This window comes from Oryza glaberrima, chromosome 2 (genome assembly GCF_000147395.1).
Source record: "Oryza glaberrima chromosome 2, OglaRS2, whole genome shotgun sequence".
NCBI lineage: Eukaryota > Viridiplantae > Streptophyta > Magnoliopsida > Poales > Poaceae > Oryza > Oryza glaberrima.
Genome location: NC_068327.1, coordinates 790,321 through 809,036, shown reverse-complemented (window position 1 = coordinate 809,036; position 18,716 = coordinate 790,321). Strand labels below are relative to the sequence as shown.

Here is an 18,716-nt window from a genome sequence, read left to right as displayed (position 1 = left end):
AATTAATGGTGTCAAATATTCAGAGATGGAGGGAGTACTATACTACATAGTGAAATTAAAGCATCAGAGTATAGTACTAAAATCTAGCAGATTAACAAGATAGGAATAGGAATACTCCTGTCGATTCCGATGTTAGTTTACTGCTAATATCGCACGTGTTAATCCATATCTGCAATGCAGCCATCCAGGACAGAAACTTAACCGCAGTAATAACATGGATTCAGCTGCATGGCATCCACTGCCATGAAGATTCAGCGCCATGCCAATGTGCCGTCGAGAATCTTTTTTAGTACACATCCGATGTTTGGACGCTAACTTAAAATATTAAATATAGACTAATAAAAAACTAATTTTATAAATGAGAGCTAACCTGCGAGACGAATTTTTTAAGCCTAATTAATTCATAATTATGAAAAGTTTATTGTAGTATCACATTGTCAAATCATGGCGTAATTAGACTCAAAAGTTTCGTTTTGCGAATTAGTCTAAGGTTATGAAATGGATTTTGTAATTAGTGTATGTTTAATACTTTAAATTAGTGTCCAAACATTCGATGTGACAGGGATTTGGAATAAGTCCCTCTTTCCCAAACAAGCCAGTCAAAGTTCACTAAAAACTGAGAATCTCATTCGTCATGTCCATATTTCCTAATAAGTCAAAAACAGTTTATTGGAGAATAAAAAATATTTTATACGTAAAACTTTTATATATTTGTTCATATCAACTTAAAAACTAATGCTAAAAAGAATTACATTGAAAATATCTTAAGATCAACTCCAAAATTCAAATATTGATTTTTTACTTTGGCTTATTGGGCGAACCAATAGTGCTCTAGATAAAACATCAGCACGGTATATCTACTTGCAAATTCAGTACAGACAAGGTAGCTAACTGACCATATCACCAACCCGAAACAAAACAGAGAAAATTACTCCTAGTCAGCAACGGATGGTGACATGATACGTGCATTCTTGTTTCATGTTGTTACTGCCAAATCAGCAGTAATCCCAGATCAGATCCTCAAAATGAAGAAGTACATGGTTAAAAATTAGCAGTTCTGATTCACTCGAACGCTGCACAGCCCAACTTTGAGCTTGCAGTGCAGAACTGCAGATGCTATTATTCACACACACACACACAAGTCACAAGTGTAAACTAACAACACACCACTCACTATACATGTATACTGTTACACTGTCAATTACTAGTAGTAATTACCATGTGTTTACTGTACCGTGCCTTTGCGACTGCACAATAATCTACTCTGTTTACTGCAAAACTTTCAGCAATGCAGAACACTGGAATCATCAGCTCGTCTTTTTTTTTTCTTTTTTTTTTTGTTCATATACTAACGCCGTGCTGTTTCGTGTCAGTCGCCGGCGGCGGCGGCGGCGGCGGCGGCGATGGCGTCCAGCCACTCCACCAGCTGCTGCGCCGTCGGCCGTGACTTGGGGTTGTCGCTGACGCAGGCGCACGCGATGTCGAGCACCCTGCAGGCCTCGTCGCGGTGCCGCCTCTCGCCGACGCTGGCGTCGACCACCTCGTCGCCCCGCGCCTCCCGCCGCATGCGGAGCGCCCACGACGTCACGTCGCGGCCGCCGCCGGCGGGCCTCGCCATGTCGACGGGCCGCCGCCCGGTCACCAGCTCGAGCAGCACGACGCCGAGGCTGTAGACGTCGCCGCGGTAGGTGGCCACCGACGAGTGGCCGTACTCCGGCGGGATGTAGCCCAGCGTGCCGACGAGGTCGGTGGTGACGTGCGTGTCGTCGTGCGCGCGCACCAGCCGCGCGAGGCCGAAGTCGGCGAGGCGCGGCTCCAGGCGGGCGTCGAGGAGGATGTTGCTCGACTTGATGTCGCGGTGGAGGACGCGCGGCTCCGACGTCGCGTGCAGGTGCGCCAGCCCGCGCGCCGCGCCGCGCGCGATGCTCAGCCGCGCCGGCCATGGCAGCGCGCCGCCGCCCTCGACATCGGCGCGCTCGTGCAGCCAGTGGTCGAGGCTGCCGTTCTCCATGTAGGGGTAGATGAGGAGGCGGTCCTTGCCGACGCGGCAGTAGCCCTGCAGCGTGACGAGGTTGCGGTGGCGGACGCGGGAGAGGGTCTCCACCTCGGCGCGGAACTCGCGCTCCATCTGCCAGAAGTCGCCGGAGAGCCGCTTCACCGCCACCTCCCGCCCGTCGGCGAGAGTCGCGCGGTACACCATCCCGAACCCGCCGCACCCCACGATGCGGGTCTCGTCGAAGTTGCCCGTCGCCTTCAGCACGTCGTCCAGCGTCATCGTCCTCTCGCCGTCGTCGCCATTGCCATTGTCGTCGTCGTTGGCGAAGAGGAGCACCAGCGTTGACCTCGCCGCCGACTCGAGGCTGCCGCTCTCGTCGTCGGCCGCCACCCTGGCGTTGTCCTCCTGCCGCCTCGACCACGCCCGCCACGTCGCGACCGCGGCCACCGCGAGCAGCAGCACCGTGCCGACGATTATCGCCGCCACGACGCCGACATTGGCGCTCCGGTCCTTGCGCCCGCCGCCGCCGCCGCCGCCGCCGCCGCCGTCCACGGCCTGCGGCGCGCACCGCGCCGCGTGGATGCCGCAGAGCAAGGGGTTGCCGTCGAAGTCGGCGCGGGAGAACGTGGAGAACTGCCCGCCGACGGGAACCTCGCCGGAGAGGTTGTTGTACGCGACGTCGAAGTGGGAGAGGAAGCTGAGCCGCGCCAGCGACGGCGGGATGGCGCCGGAGAGCGCGTTGTGCGACACGTCGAGCGACTCGACGCTCGACATGCCCGACAGCTCCGGCGGGATCGGCCCCGACAGCGCGTTCCAGCTCAGGTCAACGACGTGCACCCTGGTCAACGCCCCGAGCGCCGCCGGGACGCCGCCGGTGAGGTTGTTCCGCGCCAGCACCAGCGACGGCGGGAACCGGCTCACCTGGTTGTACTGCCTCCCCCTCGCCGACGAGTTGGGGCGTATGAAGAAGGGGAAGTTCTGCACGTGCGCCTCGTCGCTGCCATCGCCGCCGGCCATGAGCGCCGGCATCCGCGCCAGCTTGAGAGGTATCTCGCCGTGGAGGGAGTTGTTCGATACGTCGAGGTAGAAGAGGCGGTCGAGCTCGCCGAGCCATGGCGGGATCGGGCCGGCGAGGTGGTTCCACGACAGGTCGAGCACCTTGAGCTTGCTGAGGCCTGCGAGCCACGCCGGTATGGCGCCATGCAGCTCGCCGTTGGCGATGACGAGCACCTCGATGCCGGCGAACCCGGCGATGTCGGTCGGCATCGCCTCGCCGCCGTGGAAGTTCTTAGTGAGCACCAGGCTCGTCAGGTTGGGTAAACCCTGCAGAGTCCGCAGCGCCGACGAGACGTTGGAGAAGCTGTTCCCGGTGAGGGAGAGGAAGGACAGCGACGTGAACGCGGCGAACGTCGCCGGTATCTCGCCGGTGAGGTTGTTCCGGCCGAGGTTTAGCGCCGTCATGGCCCTGCACTCCGGGAGGCTCGCCGGGATTGGCCCCGTGAAGCGGTTGACGCCGAGGTCGAGGTACACGAGGCTCTGGAGGGCGCGGAAGTCGAGGCCGATGTCTCCGGCGAGCGAGTTGTTCCGCAGGTTGAGGATGCGGAGGCGGAAGCATCGCGACAGCGTGGCGGGGAGTACGCCGGTGAGCAGGTTGGACGGCGCCGAGAGCTCCTGGAGACCGGGGACCGCGTCGAACACATCGGGGAGGTCGCCGGTGAAGTTGTTGAAGGAGACGTCGAGGCGGACGAGGCTGCTGAGGTTGCGCAGGCTGGGCGGCAGGTGGCCGGAGAGCGAGTTGGTGTGGAGGCTGAGGACCTGCAGCGACGTCAGGCCGAACACGTCGTCGGGGAGAGCCCCGGCGATGGCGTTGCCGTCGAGCGAGAGCTCCACGAGCGACCGGCATTGCCCGAACCCCACGGGGAAATCGCCGGAGAAGCCGTTCATCGAGAGCCGTAGTGTCCGCAACCCCGGCGACGCACCGCACAGGGCGGCGGCGTCGACGTGGCCGGCGAAGCTGTTCCCGGAGACGTCGTACGACGTGAGCCTGCCAGCGCCGGCGAGCACGGGGTGGCTGCCGTTGAACGCGTTGTACGAGACATTGAACTCGCGCATCGCCGGGAGGTCGACGACGGCCGCCGCCGCCACCGCCCCCTCCAGCGCGTTGACGCTGACGTCGAGCACCTGGAGCGCCCGCAGCCGGAGGAGCCCCGCCGGGAGCGCGCCACGGAGCGCGTTACTCGACAGGTTCAGCACCCGGAGCGCGGCGAGGCCGGCGAGCGACTCGGCCACCACTCCCCGGAGCGTCGCGTTGGGCAGGACCACGCCGACGACCTCCCCCGCCTCGTCGCACGCCACGCCGCGCCACGCGCAGCAGTCGCCACCGTCCGATGTCGACGACGACGACGCGTTGCCGACCGCTGCCGGCCACCCGTCGACGCCGCCGTCGAGACCGGCCGAGAAGCCACGCAGCGCGGCGAGGTCGCCGGAGCTGCACCGCGACTGGGCGGCGCCGTTCTTGAGCACCAGCAGTAGCAACAGCACCAGTACAGCAACAGGTAAAGCTCCTCCTCTGCTTCCCATGGCTATAGCTACTGTTCACTTCTTCTTCTTCTTCCTGGAGCTAAGGATGGTCATGGGCATCCATCCATGGTGAATTGGTGAGAGAGAGAATTCACATCAGATGATCCGATCCAGCTTGAGCTTGCTAAGCTTCATGCTTGCACGAAGTGGAAGAGAGGAGGGAGAAGGTTGGTTAACTAACTGACTACTAGCATGTCTGGGGTTTGACTCTTTGGTTAAGTTTGATACTAGCTTCATGAGCTGTCCTAAACTCCTATTTCTCCAGGTTAATTGTTTTCAAAGCCTGTTTGCTTACTGACGTGTCTTTTCATTTTCTAGGTCATGTAACTCTATAGACCAAATGAACTAGGAAGAGGGACCAAACTATTTCTTTTTATATTTTAAGATGATGGAGTAAATCTAACTCTTTGTTTCATGTGAAATTGTTGCGTTCAGACGTAGTCTCTGTATCAGAGTACTCTCTCCATTTCCATAGTTCTTCAGGTTTTGGATATCCACATGGTTTCTAAAATATATCTTTAACTATGATTTTCTATTATAACACATAAAAAATAAGTAAAAATGTTTGATTTTGTTAAATTTCTTTTCGAGAATAATCTATACATCGTGTTTTAGTGTTTTTAAACTAAATAATTTAAAATTTGTTGATAGTCAAAGTTCTTATTGTCTTGATCTTAATCTTATTCAAAATATGAAGAATTATGAAACCAGGGATTAAGTTATTTTGTTAGTAAGTTTGGCTTATTTTCTTGGATCCATTAGGAAGCACAACAAGGATATACATTTTGTTTCATGTCATTTTCCTGCTAATGTTATAGTACATCATGATGGAGCTTAGTTTAGTGGGCAATAGAGATGGAGGAGAGGAGACCTTTTAGCAGGCGGTGATTTAGGGAATAAGTCAGCGGATGTGAGTGGATGACACTAGTGTCAGTAGCAGAGATTAATTAACAGCTATAATTAATCTGTGAAATGGATGGCCTCCATTTGGCGATTGCACTGGAGGGATTAGCACAGGTCAACATAAGATGATCAGATGGTAGTAAGTCGCCCAATCTCCCGTACGTTCCGGTGTCAAGAAGAAATCAATAAAGTTGTTAATTAGTAGCAAAACATACTAGTGGCAAGTTGTTTGTAACTTGTTCTTCGTGGCAATTTCTTCCTTTATTCAGCTGTTTTAGAATCAGTCTAGTCAAATGTTCTAGATAAAACAGGAATACATGTAGAATTACTGAATTTTTTATCGCTTAATCCGTCAGTGGAGTTACTCTGTACATTTCTTAGTGCTAGCAAAATACAGTGTGTTGCAACAGATTAAGTGAAATAACAAAAAAAACAATCAGTTCGCCTTGCTAAAAAGGAATATTTGTCTCTGCTTGATTTAAACAGAGACGAGAGTTACACATTTCAGAGACGGTAATACGTAATAAGTAATAACTGAGAAGTGCAGATACAACAGATGAGGTTGGATTTCAATTCATTACTAACTTCTAGACAGGCAGATACACAGCGATTAATTCTAATACTAGTAGGCACTACTGTAAAATTTGTCTTAATAATGGTCGAAGGAATGGGAGTGGATCATGCCATGGGTAAGGGTAACCGGTGACAAACTCTATTTTTCAACAAAATAAAGAAGTTAACACATATTGATCAGTGATCGAACCTAGCTCGGAGTTATCAAACTCTTTCACTGTCAAAAGTAAACAGAGCATTATAACAGTGCTCTCCCTGTCATAACACTCTGTTCAAGTGAAGAAAAAAAGAAAAGACAAGTAGCATAAAGACAGCAAAAATCTACTGGCAAATAATTCAAGTCTACGTCCTGTGCATTCCTAAGAAATCAGTTTTCTCTGTCTTTTGCAGAAAACAGCCGACACTGATGGCTTAAAGATTACTCCTACATAGGATTATCAGCTTCCTTTGTCTGTTCATACACGCATCTATCTGCAAAGTCAGAAGTCTCTTTGGTCTACTAGTACCTTGATTTGTCATCCAAACCTACGAGTACTTATGTGAGATTTAAGCCAAGCACTTCTGGTTCAGGTAACAACCCGAGATTAGTTTAGGATATGGTTGACCTCTGAACAGCAAGGAAACATATATATAGGTACAAATGTACTACAATGAATTTAATGGGGTTCAGTTTATGTACTATAAATAAATCCCCTTGTTTGTTAATTAATATACTAGGTAGTTATCTTGTCTGCTTAAAAAAATTAGCAAACTAATGGGGGTAATTTATTTGTTGCATTTTGCTGTGGACTATATATCCTGGATTATTGGTTAATCATGTCCCTATATGAAAGAATAAATGATGTAATGTTCACATAGTGATTGAGCCCTTAGAACAGTTTCACCACAAGTACCTTCACCCATGAAAATAATTATTATTACTATCATTTACTTGATTAAAATATAATCAGTCACAGATTACGTAATGCTTCTGACTCTGCTTAAAGAGAATTTCAGGAGGAAGCAACCGAGTGCATTCATGATAAAAAAATAAGGTTGTTGATAACAAAAAGAACAGTTGTTGGATTACTGCAATCATTCCAACATTAAAATAAAAAAGGATTTCAACGTCTTAACTTGGCTGGATTGACACGCATTACTTGTGATATATGATTACCTGAATGAGCTATTTATCCATGATCAACAGTAAATTGCAACATTACAATGTAAACCATACTAACTCATGTAGGTTTTTCAGGCTCATACAATACTTGGTGACCATTGGGCATGCCCCTTTTTGCGACGAATCTGCGACGGATTGTTCCAAAATGTAAAATTTCAAGATCAACTTTGCTAATTATATAAAAACAAAAAATGCTAAATCAAATGAACAGCCTTCGGGTATACTCCAATGGCTTTCTTTACCAGCTGCTAGTATAAGTCAATTTAAAGAAAAACTCTGATTTCAGTGTTCTCTTGGATCACAAGACCAAAAGGCATGCTTCATGACTACTCTGAAGAAAAGGCATACTTTGCAGCTGACCACCTGATCAGATGCAAAGTGGCCTGTTACTTACCATTTGGTCACAAGATGGTTGCATATAGTTGCAATCTTTAATTAAGCACTGTATTTTTAATTACACACATCAACACCAGCTTTCTTTTCCACTAACACAATTTTTCCACTCACCTTTCTAGTATTCTAGTAATAGATGTGCATTTGCAAAGTCAGCATCATCAAATGACAAATGCCAGAGTGCAAGACACCGAAAGATGTTCCTTGTGGATATGATAAACTAACAGCATGATTTTTATGGTCAGAGAGACAACACTACTATTGCCAGGGTAGAGCTGAGGCAAATCAAATGGATGTTTTTTTTAGTGTGCTAATATATCTCTAATTCTTCCTTTTTGGGCATATTAGGAGATGTTATGGTGCTGCCTTTTGCTTTGCATCTGGAATTAACTTTCTTTAATCTCATGATGAGCATTGGATCGGAAGGAACGGCTCACAGCATGTCAACTATTTTGTTCAGGTATAAAATATGTTGGTGTGGAGGATGGTGGAATCCACATGTTGAGAGGCAGAGATATCAAAGGGTGTTGGAAATCTTCTTTGCCACTTCATATATAGTCTCCTTTCCACACCTATATATATTTTTTACTTCTAGTTGATACATTTTACAAAAAAAAAGAACTTATTCCCGGCAAAAAAAAAGAACTTACATTTGTACACAAATGTAACTCTAGGATTTTACGCATATAATGTATACCCATATCTCTTAACTACTTCGTCGTCCTCCTTCCTCCCCTCCAAAAAAAAAAAACTTCCTTCCTCTAAAAAACCATTCCTTTCCCTTAAAAAAACACTCCAAAAAGACCTCAAAACACAATGCATCGTGAAAACCCGGCATAGAAGGAAATTTAATCATATTTCTATCACCCAATCCCGTTGCAAAGTACGGGCATGTAACTAGTATGTAATAATACAAAAACTTGAGGACCAACGAATTCTCTGCCTATCACAAGAAAGATAATGCGAATTATGTCTTCAGCAATATCCAGTTTGTTAATCTACTAGATGAGCAAACATGCCACTTTGTTAGCCTTGAAGTTGACAGTCTCTTATTTTCAGAAAAGATAGGATGCATAAAATCCATTGACAGACATGACAGCTAGCTAGTTCGCACAAATGTCAATTAATCACCTTCCAAGAATCATCATTTTACCCCCAATAAGTGACTAGAGTGTCTAGCACTTACTGATAGCCACACTTGAAGCCTAAGCTTCCCACAGAGCACTCCTAGTTTGACACATAATATTGAACCACACTATAATGTCCAATTTCAATACCTTTTTTCCTTCTGGTAGTGATCAGAGATGCAATGAGGCCATAGTGGTGGATCAGCTAGCTAGCTAGCACACAAATATATACAAATGGCAAAAAACAATAAACTAGAGGATGGCACATTTCCAGGTGTTTGCAAACCCATGCACTCTTTTTGTTGTTGGTGGTGATAAAAAGGAATGGAATGAAATGGAAATGGAATCCATCCATTGCTTTGTGGAAGGGGCATAAAGGAGAGGTAGAAAAGAAATTGCAGCACTTGCTGTTGCTTCTGATGGCCCTGAATGACTGAATCTGAATGCCATGCATGAATGAAATGAATGAATGCCAGGCCTTAAGTGGAGCAGCATCCATCTGTCTAGTGTGTATGTAGTAGACAGGCCTCAAGTGGAGAAAACATCTTGAAGCTTTTTTCTGAAGGAGGAAGTTGCTGATCTATCTTCTTTTTACCTATCACATGATCATACTTGCTTCTCCAAATATGGCCCTCCACTTATTCGTGCTGCCATTCTCCAAGGAGGATATAGAAGTTTTTATGCATTCACACAAAAAGTGAAAAATATTCGGAATTCAGATAGTCATATTCTGCAGAAAAAACTGGCCTTTCTTTTGTTTTTACTTGGTCAGAATAATTATCTACAAAGAACAGTCTCTCTTTCTCTATAGTGTAATTTTTAATTTGGTTCTATTCTGTAATCGTAATAAAGGAAAAGTAAAGCCACGAGTTTATTTTTTTAGAACAAAGCCAAGATTTTGCTGTTCTTGATTCTGTGCATGAAGAAGAGAAGCCAAGAGGGCCAAGGCTTTAGTAGTTTACATTTGAGACCCATTCATTGGTTATAAGGCCAGGCTTGAAACACCAGAGGGGATCATGGGCTCAGGCATACGAAAGGAGCCCAGTGGGCTGAGCATCTGTGGCTGGATTTGTACTTGGATTGGATCTTCTCTTCAGTAACATTGCTCCAGGTACACCAACCTTGAAATTTGAAGTATAACACTGCCATCATTTGCTTGAGGATTATCAGCCGCGAGTAAAATTTAAATTTTGAAACTTAGTTTTAGTTTTATAGTTATCTTTTGCATCGACTTTTAAATGACTAAGTTTATACATATATAAAAATTTTACTCATAATTTTTTCCATACTTCAATCTTTTTTCACATCTTATCAGTTATAGAGCAAACGACAAGCTTGGGAGCATTTGTTTTATTTTAAAAAAAACTTGAGGTATATGGTCTACACACTCACACAAAAAAGAATTGTGCTAACAACTCTACAAAACGCATACTCAACTAGTCAACTCTATACCTATATTATTGAATCACGAGTCACACCACTCTCTTTATGTTAGGCTAATTGACATGAAACAAACTTTTGTAAACCTAATCAGAGTAAACAAATCGAGAACAGATGCAGTAGCCAGTAGATGACACTGATCAAGTTGATCACATGAAACACAAATCCAAAAATAAAAAAAACACAAAAAAACATGATGAACAGGACCACATGAAGGCCAATAGGAGCCATCCTGTGCTATACACGCTCATCATCTTATCTCCCCTTTTTTCCCAGCATCTTCCTCAGCCACCAACCTATTCTCACTTTTACACCCAACCCCTCCAAAAAAGTATAAAATCACAAAATCACCCCTCTCCACCACAGCTAAAAACTACTAAGCGAGGACTCGTTAGACATTACAGTTATATCCAGGGTGCAATCTGCAAAAGTCTCATCCCCAAATCCCCAATTCTTCCCCGACCTCTCGCTCGCGGAGGAGGAGCGAGAATCCCCGAACCCTAGGCCCGATCTCCCGCACCCGCCGCGGGCGATGGACGGAGGCGGAGACCCCGTTGACGAGTTCCTCATCGGCGGCGGCGGCGAGGACGGCGACCTCGGCGTCTTCTGCGACGGCGTGCCGACGCTGCCCTGCGATGGAGGGTACGCTTGATCCGCTTCTGTTTCTTTTTGAGGAGTAAATTGAGCTCGAATTGGGGTTTGTTGCATGCGTTTTGTAGTGTTTGCTGTCCTTGTCGCTGCAGGTTTGTTGCTTAAAAAAATTGCGGTGATGTTTGATACTACTTAGGAGTATTTTTTTTCTTGAGAAAAAGAGGGGGATTTTCACATGTACACCGTCTAGTTGGTTGATTGATTGATCGATTAGGTTATAGTAGTATATGAACGAAGAATTGTGATTGCTAGCTGATTTATAGGCGGGTTCAGCAAATGCTGCTACAGTACCCATCGATTGGAGGGCAAAAACCGTAAATTACAATAGCGTGTACTAGTAGTTCTGGTGCTGTTGGTACCATTCCAATCGAGCTTATTGAAATCAATTAGCAATTTGATTGCGCCCTTATTGGAAAAGTGGGCGTCTGCGTGATAAACACCTAGTTGCCAACTACTTGCCATAGGATATGTTACATTGTTCTTTGCTCTCTGAAATATCTACACAAGTATGATTCTGAATGTAAAATGTTAGCTTTGAAGCACTTGCTAATGGAAATATGTATGGCAGAATCTTTTGTTGCCTACCTGAGCAGCTATACCTTGCTTGAATAATTTTTGTTCCCATCAACTGTTATTCACTTGGCGCTTACTTTGTAATTATTGCAGACTTGGGATTGATGATGTCAGTGGAGATACTTGTTGCCTTGACCAATCTGTTTTAGGGAAAAGGTCTGTCACTAGTTTCTGAATCTTACTTTCTTATGATTTTCTAAGTATCTTTGCTTACATACCTTGAACTGTTACTGATAGTTATAACTTTTCAACCATTACGGTATTACCATGAACAAATTTAACACAGTATTTAGACATATTATTCATTTTATTGCTGGGACCATATTTGATTTTCATTTGTAATGGTTCTGATTTTGTGCAGAGGTAGAGATGAATCATCATCATCTGGTCCAAAGTCCAAAGCTTGCCGTGAGAAAATTCGGAGGGATAGACTGAATGACAGGTGTGGGAATTAACAACGTGCCTCTTCGCCATCCCTCCATGTAGAAAAGATGAATGCACTCACACATGCATACATGATTTTCCACATATGTCTCAGCTGTGATCTATTTTTCTCAATCGCAGGTTCCTTGAGTTATCTTCCGTTATCAATCCTGACAAGCAAGCTAAGTTGGATAAAGCAAATATCTTGAGTGATGCAGCTCGTCTGTTGGCAGAACTCAGAGGCGAGGCAGAAAAGCTTAAAGAATCTAATGAGAAGCTACGAGAAACAATCAAGGACCTTAAGGTATTTTGTTCTCACAATTTTTTACCTTCTACCCCTGGATTAGAATGCCTGATGCCCTCCACAGTCATGTCCTGTGTCCTAAAATGATATATCGCATGCACTGTTCCCAGGAACAGAGTTCAAGCAGACACAACAAAGAAAACTTTTCTAAAGTGCGCCGAGTTTGATTTCTGTGCAATTGTTGGTTGGTTCACCAGATAATAATTACTAGGTTCACTACCTTCACTAATGGCAAGTCCGGAATTCATTGGTCAGACCTCCCATGCATCTACGAGAAGTCTTGATCTGACCAAACTTGTATGTTTTATGGCTCTATTATTTTTCAGGTGGAGAAGAATGAACTCCGTGATGAGAAAGTTACTCTGAAGGCAGAGAAGGAGAGGCTGGAACAGCAAGTTAAAGCATTGAGTGTTGCTCCTACAGGATTTGTTCCTCATCTCCCTCATCCAGCTGCATTCCATCCCGCTGCATTCCCTCCATTTATACCACCTTATCAAGCTCTGGGCAACAAAAATGCTCCTACGCCCGCAGCATTCCAAGGGATGGCAATGTGGCAGTGGTTGCCTCCAACTGCTGTGGACACAACTCAAGATCCAAAGCTTTGGCCACCAAATGCTTAATTAGGTGCAGACTAGCTATGCTGCTATTCATCCATTGGCAGATCAAAATGTGTTCGGTCTTCCTGGAGAGTAAAATAGTCCGCGATGCTGTCCATTACGTGGTAAACTGTTCTTTTATTGGAGTTCTGTTTTTAACTCGTCCTATTGAGGGGCGATGCCTGTAATTAATCTGGATCGTAACCCTCTTGCCTGGTGAATGCTCCACAAACTCTCATGTCCCTCGCATGAGTTTGTTCAAGTGTGGAAGTTGTGACTGTGCTATTATTTTAGCATTGGCTTGGCAGTACTTGTTCTGTTTCTAGCAAGAGTTTCGCATGTGAGCACATGCATAGCAATATAGTATGTTCTAAATTAGTTCATTACATTATCCTCAAATTCAGAGCTGATATATGGTAGTATTTGCTTGTGATGTTGAAAATTTATCCATCCTTCTTGTATCGTCAGTTTTGGTATTCAGGACAGCGTTGCCACACCTATGTAAGTGCAGCGTTTTGAGGCACAGCAGAACAGGCTACAAACTGAAAATGTTTCGGTTAATTCCCCCAAACAATAATAAATATCTTGATTATCCCCAAAGAATGAAGGGACTATGCTTTTACAACTCAAAACTCTACAAACGTTTTGCCATTTAACAAGGGGCAAAGATAAATTGTAACGAACTTTGTTTTGTCATACTTCTATTTGACGCAGTTAGATTTACCAACCATATGAAACAAAAAAAAGGGTATGACAGATGTACTATTACAAAGTACTGGAACAAAACCACTGGCAAACTAATCGCATGATGAAATGGATCGAACATTCGAAATTATCACATATTTGCTGTCTACGAAATAGCCTATTCTGCCTTCTGTTGTCCATAACGGCACTGAACCGATTCCCCTTCGATGAACTTGTCCACGGCATCTGGTGGGAGGCCAATCATCTCTAATGTCTTCTCCCATACTAGCTGCGACGTCTCGAGGTTATGTGATTCTTCAGATGCATTCATTGGATTACAGTCATATGAGATGCAAGCACAAACAGGCCAGTCTTCAGACTTGAGCATCTCGCAGTAATCTGGAACTTGGGGATCAGAAGCTGCGAACAGTGTACTTCTTGAACCTGCATTAGATCAGTAACAAGATATTGTGCATGTCAGAAGGTGGAGAGTTGTCAATTGATAGATAGCAACGTCTGAAAGGTCCTGTACGTCACCTTCTTGAGCATCGAATATGAAGTACGGAATCAAATGATATGCAGCTACAACAAGCTTGGGGAGATCCCTTGCCTGCACCATTTATGGGCATTATTAGATCAACATACAAATAATAAACTAACAGAAGGAAATGAGAATAAGTTTGCCAATATATTCAGAGCACAGATTAATAGAGGTTCATTAGGATGCTCAAGAGAGATTCTTTGCTGAGTTGAACTAAAAATAGACATGACTAATCCTCTCGGAAAATATGTAGCCTTAGGTTGTGGTATTTCTTTTCAACTGTCCTTGCATTAAGTTACTACAAAATTTTTTGGCTTCCATTTTTTCCCCAATAGTGCATATGTTTCTTTTCTCTTTATGGTAACACCCGAAAGGGGTTGGTCTGGCTAGAGGCATATGCAAAACTAATACCACAAACTTCTGGTTCTTTAATTCCTATGAAATAGCATGTTTCACAGGGCAAACATTGGACAGGGGGAAACGGAACTCACAACATTTGTATGAACAATCCCAGGAGAGGCACAAATAACATTAATTTCAGCCTCTGCCGGAATCCTCCTGTGAAGCATGCTGCTAAATTTTATCTGCAAGTGAAACAAGAATAAATCAGACCTACATAGCATGAAAAAAGTGCATGGACAGTAGATACTGATTGTTCCCTTGCAATAAAGCAGAATGAAAACAATACAAAGTACAATAAGGAAATTAACGTTGCAAAGGGAACAACTGCTAATTAGCAATCTAACACCTCTGTGATACCTGTGCTAACTTGCTATTTGAGTATCCCATCAAACTTGTAAATTTCCGTTTTCCAGATGTCAAGTTCATATCTTCAGCATCTACAAAACCTACTGTGTGCATCTGAAATTGCAGACAAGCTTGTTAGATGGCAGAAGTGTATCTGGAGGTATTTGTAAATTTTACACAGAAATGATTCTTAATTGTCATTAAAATAATGAATTCAGACAAGTTTTTCAAAATATTGAGGTTAGGATTAATAACCAATTTTATACATGATAAGGAAACCGTGGTCACTTTCCAACAATTCCTAAGTAGGCAGTCACAGCACAGGTAAGAGTAGAGACTCACAACTGAATTAACGTTTACAATTCTGCTAGGAGAACCACGAAGAAGGGAAGGTAGAAGCAACACTGCCAATAAAGCCGGTGCAAGATGGTTCACTTGCATGTGTTCTTCATACCCATCCTTTGAGAAACGCTGGGGTTCTACAGAAAATGAAAGAGTTAAGTTATGTCTGGTACAATTTGAATTCTTTACCGAGTAAAATGCAAGTTGGATTGATTTGATAGACCAAAAACAAAAGAAACAGATTATCGTCGAAGCATACAGACCTCCTATAGAGAAAATGCCAGCGTTGTTGATCAATACGTGTAGGGGTGCCATACGAGCATTCCAGGCATCGGCAAATTTTACAACTGAATCTAGAGAGAGTAGGTCAAGCTCCATCACCTTAAAGAGTAATATATTAAAAAATTGTCAAATGATCTGCAGCTAAACCACATAAATGTTGGAGAAACATGTCTTTGTCTTTACCAATTAAGATATGCATTCGCAACAGATATCTTCCAATTGATTAGAAAAGCTAGATGTGAAGGACACACTATAGTATTTACTTGAAAGTTGGAATTCGATTTGAGCATATAAGGCCAGAAATTCAAATTTATGTGTGTTAAACAAGACAAACTAGTAAAATGCCATGAGACAACAATTGTGTACAGCCTGTAGATAGTGTCTTCATGATTACCTCAGCATTAAGGGGCTTTCCTATCTCTGAATTATCATTCTGCCATTTCTGAATGAGCTCCTGCGCCAATTTGGTTCTCCTAACAGCCATCACAACATGACCTCCTGCCAGTGCAAGTTGTCTGAATTGACCACAAGGGCAAATATACACTTATATTAGTTATAGGGAAAGATGTGAGATTTATAAGAAGTTTACACGTTTTCAAATTTGTAATACTTTTCGACATTAGAAGATGCAACACCAAATCTATTGAACCGAACATAAGTCTTTACAAATTTTACAGATACAATTACATAAGAACCAACGATATGACTCAGCTCCGATAAGAAATGCCGTTGACTAAAAAGTGAGGTCTGGCAAATTAGCCTGATAGATTTCATGTTTATTGATTGGAATCCTATCAAGGCACTCTCCAAATAGAGGAAGCCAAATGAAGACTTTTGACAGTTTTACTTATGAAGTAACAAGATGAACTGCAGTCAAGGACCAATTCAGTAACATGTATGAGTACCCCTAGTATTTTGTTCCAGAGCACAAGGGCAAATATACATTTGTATTAGTTCCAGAGATGTGAAATTTATAAGAAGATTAGGCATTTTCAAATTTGTAATACTTTTCTACATTAGAAGATGTAACACCAAATCTATTGAACCAAACAAAAGTCTTTACAAAATTCACATATACAATTATATAGGAACCAATAATATGACTCAGCTTCCCAATAAGAAATATCGCTGAATAAAAAGTGATATCTGGCAAATTAGCTTGATAGATTTCATGTTTCTTGATTGGAAACCTATCAAAGATGCTCCCCAAATTGATGAAGCCAGATGAATATTTTTGACAGTTTTACTTGTGAAGTAACAAGATGAAGTGCAGTCAAGGACCAATTTATTACTGTAACATGTATGAGAGTACCCCTATTATTTTGTTTCGAAAAATTTCGAGATATTTAACCATTTGCCACATTTAGATGTGGCAATTAACTTTTTGCCACTGGACCCACATGTCATTGAGATAGGGGTGGCAAATAGTTACTTGCCAAATCTAAAAGTGGCAAATAGTTAAAAGCCCCAAAAATTTCAGGTTAGCACATATAAATCTATTTTCACCATAGTATTGCCATCCCAAAACGATTCATCAAATAGTAAAAATAAGAACTTCACTAACTCTACCGTATCTGCCTACTACAAACCAACCAGCGAGGCTTGGATAAACTGACATGACATTTAAAGTCAGGAGAAGAAAAGAAGAGCTAAACCTCGTACCAGTGGGTGCCCACATTACACGCACTATATTGTCGAGAACACTACGAATTATTTGGAATTCAGAAACCAAAAAGGCTATCGATCAATCTTGAGTTGATGGCATCCATCCAGAGAATCTTCGCATGCCCGAATTGAACCACCCATCATCTCTAAGGGCAAGGCAAGAGCAGCAGTAGAAGTAGAAGAAGTAGAAGGGATAAGAGATTGGACCTGGCGATCTCGAGGCCGATGCCGCTGGTGGCGCCGGTGACGACGAAGGAGACGCCGTCGAGCGGGGGAAGCTCGAGCGGGTTGGAGAGGTTGCTGGCGGCGATGCGCTGGAAGAGGAACTCCCCCACGATTCCCATCCACCCCCGCCCCCACTCCAGCCACCCCAGCGCCTCCTTCCTCCCCTGCCCCTTCCCCTTCACCTCCGCCTCCTCTCCCCCTGACCCCATCTTGCCGTCCCCCTCCCCGTCAGCCGCCGCCGCCGCCCGGCGCTGGCGCAGGTCACCGCCGGCCATCTCGAGCTCCGGCGACGAGGAGAAGCTGGAGATGAGGGGAGATCTGCAACTGCTGCACTACTAAACTAAAACAGCTTAGCTGTGCACTTTTGTCTCTCCTCTGTCACCGCAATATGATTCCTTTCAAATTCCTTCCTTTTTTTTCCTTTTTATTTACAAGTATTTCATCTGAATATGTTCGTATCTAGATTTATTAACTGAAAAATGTCATTTCTTATTTTAAATTAGTTTTTCATGGGACGAGAGAGCAGTGATATATGTGGATTTGTAGAAAAGCTTTTTGAAGTTCATCTTTTGTTAAGGTGAAAAACAAATGACAATGACCACCAGTCCACCACTAGCCACTGCTCAATTGATTTCTTTGGCCAGTCTCGTTCAGAGTGAACAAGAAAGAAAGCAATGGATTAGAGCCTTAAAAAACGAAAACAATGGATGGTACTGTACATAGGACTGAACATTAAATTTAGTGGTCCATGATGGAGCATATTTGGCTGTTAAAAACAAAAGAAAAAAATACAAATTAAATTTAGTGGACTTTACTAATTTAATTTCGTGGTCCATGACGAAGCATATTAAAATCTAGTGGATTTGGCTGTTAAAAAATAAAAGAAAAAAATGTAGATTAAATTTAGTGGACTTCGCTACAAGAAAAATAGGAAAAAAAATGTTTGGCTGTTAAAAAAATGAAAAGAAATGCAAACTAAATTTAGTGGACTTTGCTAATTTAAGATTTGGCAAAGAAAAACAAAATAAAAGAACATCAGTTGTTACCCAGACTCGAACCGGAGACCTTAAGTGCATTAGGCTGCGTTCTTTCTCTCAACTTGGAGTGAGGTTTTTAGCTACGTAAAATGAGAAAGTTCATTAGCACGTAATTAATTAAATATTAATAATTATAAACTTAAAAAATAGATTTACTTAATTTTTTTAAACAATTTATATATGGATTTCTTTTGCCAAACACAAACAATTTTTTTGAGGGAAATGAGTGCTTTATTGATTATGTAATAATATTACAATCTTACTTCAGAGCCTGCATCACACAAGATGAAGCATGGTCACGCCAAACCGCGCAATATGCGGTCCGTTTAGCAAGTTGAGTAAGTTCATGAGCAATCCTATTACACCCTCGTTTTCTATGATGAATGCGCACTTCTTAAAGACTTCTTATTACTAATTTTATCGACCGATTTAGAAACGTCCATCTTGATTTTTCCTCTACTTTGGTTGACAT

The 18,716-nt window shown here is 43.7% G+C and overlaps 3 protein-coding genes across 3 annotated transcripts; 1 reads left to right on the top strand and 2 right to left on the bottom strand.

Moving 5' to 3' along the window:
• Positions 1 to 1,041: 1,041 nt before the first annotated feature.
• Positions 1,042 to 4,953, bottom strand: LOC127761526 (phytosulfokine receptor 1-like). The gene has a single exon (XM_052285833.1). The coding sequence runs from the start codon at positions 4,574 to 4,576 to the stop codon at positions 1,370 to 1,372; it is 3,207 nt and encodes a 1,068-aa protein (XP_052141793.1). The 5' UTR covers positions 4,577 to 4,953; the 3' UTR covers positions 1,042 to 1,369.
• Positions 4,954 to 10,456: 5,503 nt separating this feature from the next.
• Positions 10,457 to 13,104, top strand: LOC127762882 (transcription factor ILR3-like). The gene is made up of 5 exons (XM_052287411.1): positions 10,457 to 10,816; positions 11,492 to 11,554; positions 11,760 to 11,840; positions 11,963 to 12,125; positions 12,452 to 13,104. Exons 1-5 carry the CDS (start codon positions 10,707 to 10,709, stop codon positions 12,743 to 12,745), a joined length of 711 nt encoding a protein of 236 aa, XP_052143371.1. The 5' UTR covers positions 10,457 to 10,706; the 3' UTR covers positions 12,746 to 13,104.
• An 80-nt stretch (positions 13,105 to 13,184) lies between these two features.
• Positions 13,185 to 17,716, bottom strand: LOC127762881 (dehydrogenase/reductase SDR family member FEY-like). Its single transcript, XM_052287410.1, has 8 exons — positions 17,190 to 17,716; positions 15,712 to 15,832; positions 15,299 to 15,416; positions 15,036 to 15,172; positions 14,706 to 14,807; positions 14,438 to 14,530; positions 13,943 to 14,015; positions 13,185 to 13,849 (listed from the first exon to the last, which is right to left on the bottom strand). The coding sequence occupies exons 1-8, from the start codon at positions 17,480 to 17,482 to the stop codon at positions 13,584 to 13,586; spliced, it is 1,203 nt and encodes a 400-aa protein (XP_052143370.1). The 5' UTR covers positions 17,483 to 17,716; the 3' UTR covers positions 13,185 to 13,583.
• Between the last annotated feature and the right edge of the window lie 1,000 nt (positions 17,717 to 18,716).

Coding starts and splice junctions, on each gene's coding strand:
- LOC127761526 (XM_052285833.1), bottom strand. CDS start 4,576: ATGGGAAGCAGAGGAGGAGCTTTACCTGTTGCTGTACTGGTGCTGTTG.
- LOC127762882 (XM_052287411.1), top strand. CDS start 10,707: ATGGACGGAGGCGGAGACCCCGTTGACGAGTTCCTCATCGGCGGCGGC. Junction 10,817..11,491: donor ACGCTGCCCTGCGATGGAGG/GTACGCTTGATC, acceptor TAATTATTGCAG/ACTTGGGATTGATGATGTCA. Junction 11,555..11,759: donor CAATCTGTTTTAGGGAAAAG/GTCTGTCACTAG, acceptor GATTTTGTGCAG/AGGTAGAGATGAATCATCAT.
- LOC127762881 (XM_052287410.1), bottom strand. CDS start 17,482: ATGGCCGGCGGTGACCTGCGCCAGCGCCGGGCGGCGGCGGCGGCTGAC. Junction 14,531..14,705: donor CAAATAGCAAGTTAGCACAG/GTATCACAGAGG, acceptor TTTCACTTGCAG/ATAAAATTTAGCAGCATGCT. Junction 14,016..14,437: donor GGATTGTTCATACAAATGTT/GTGAGTTCCGTT, acceptor TAAATGGTGCAG/GCAAGGGATCTCCCCAAGCT.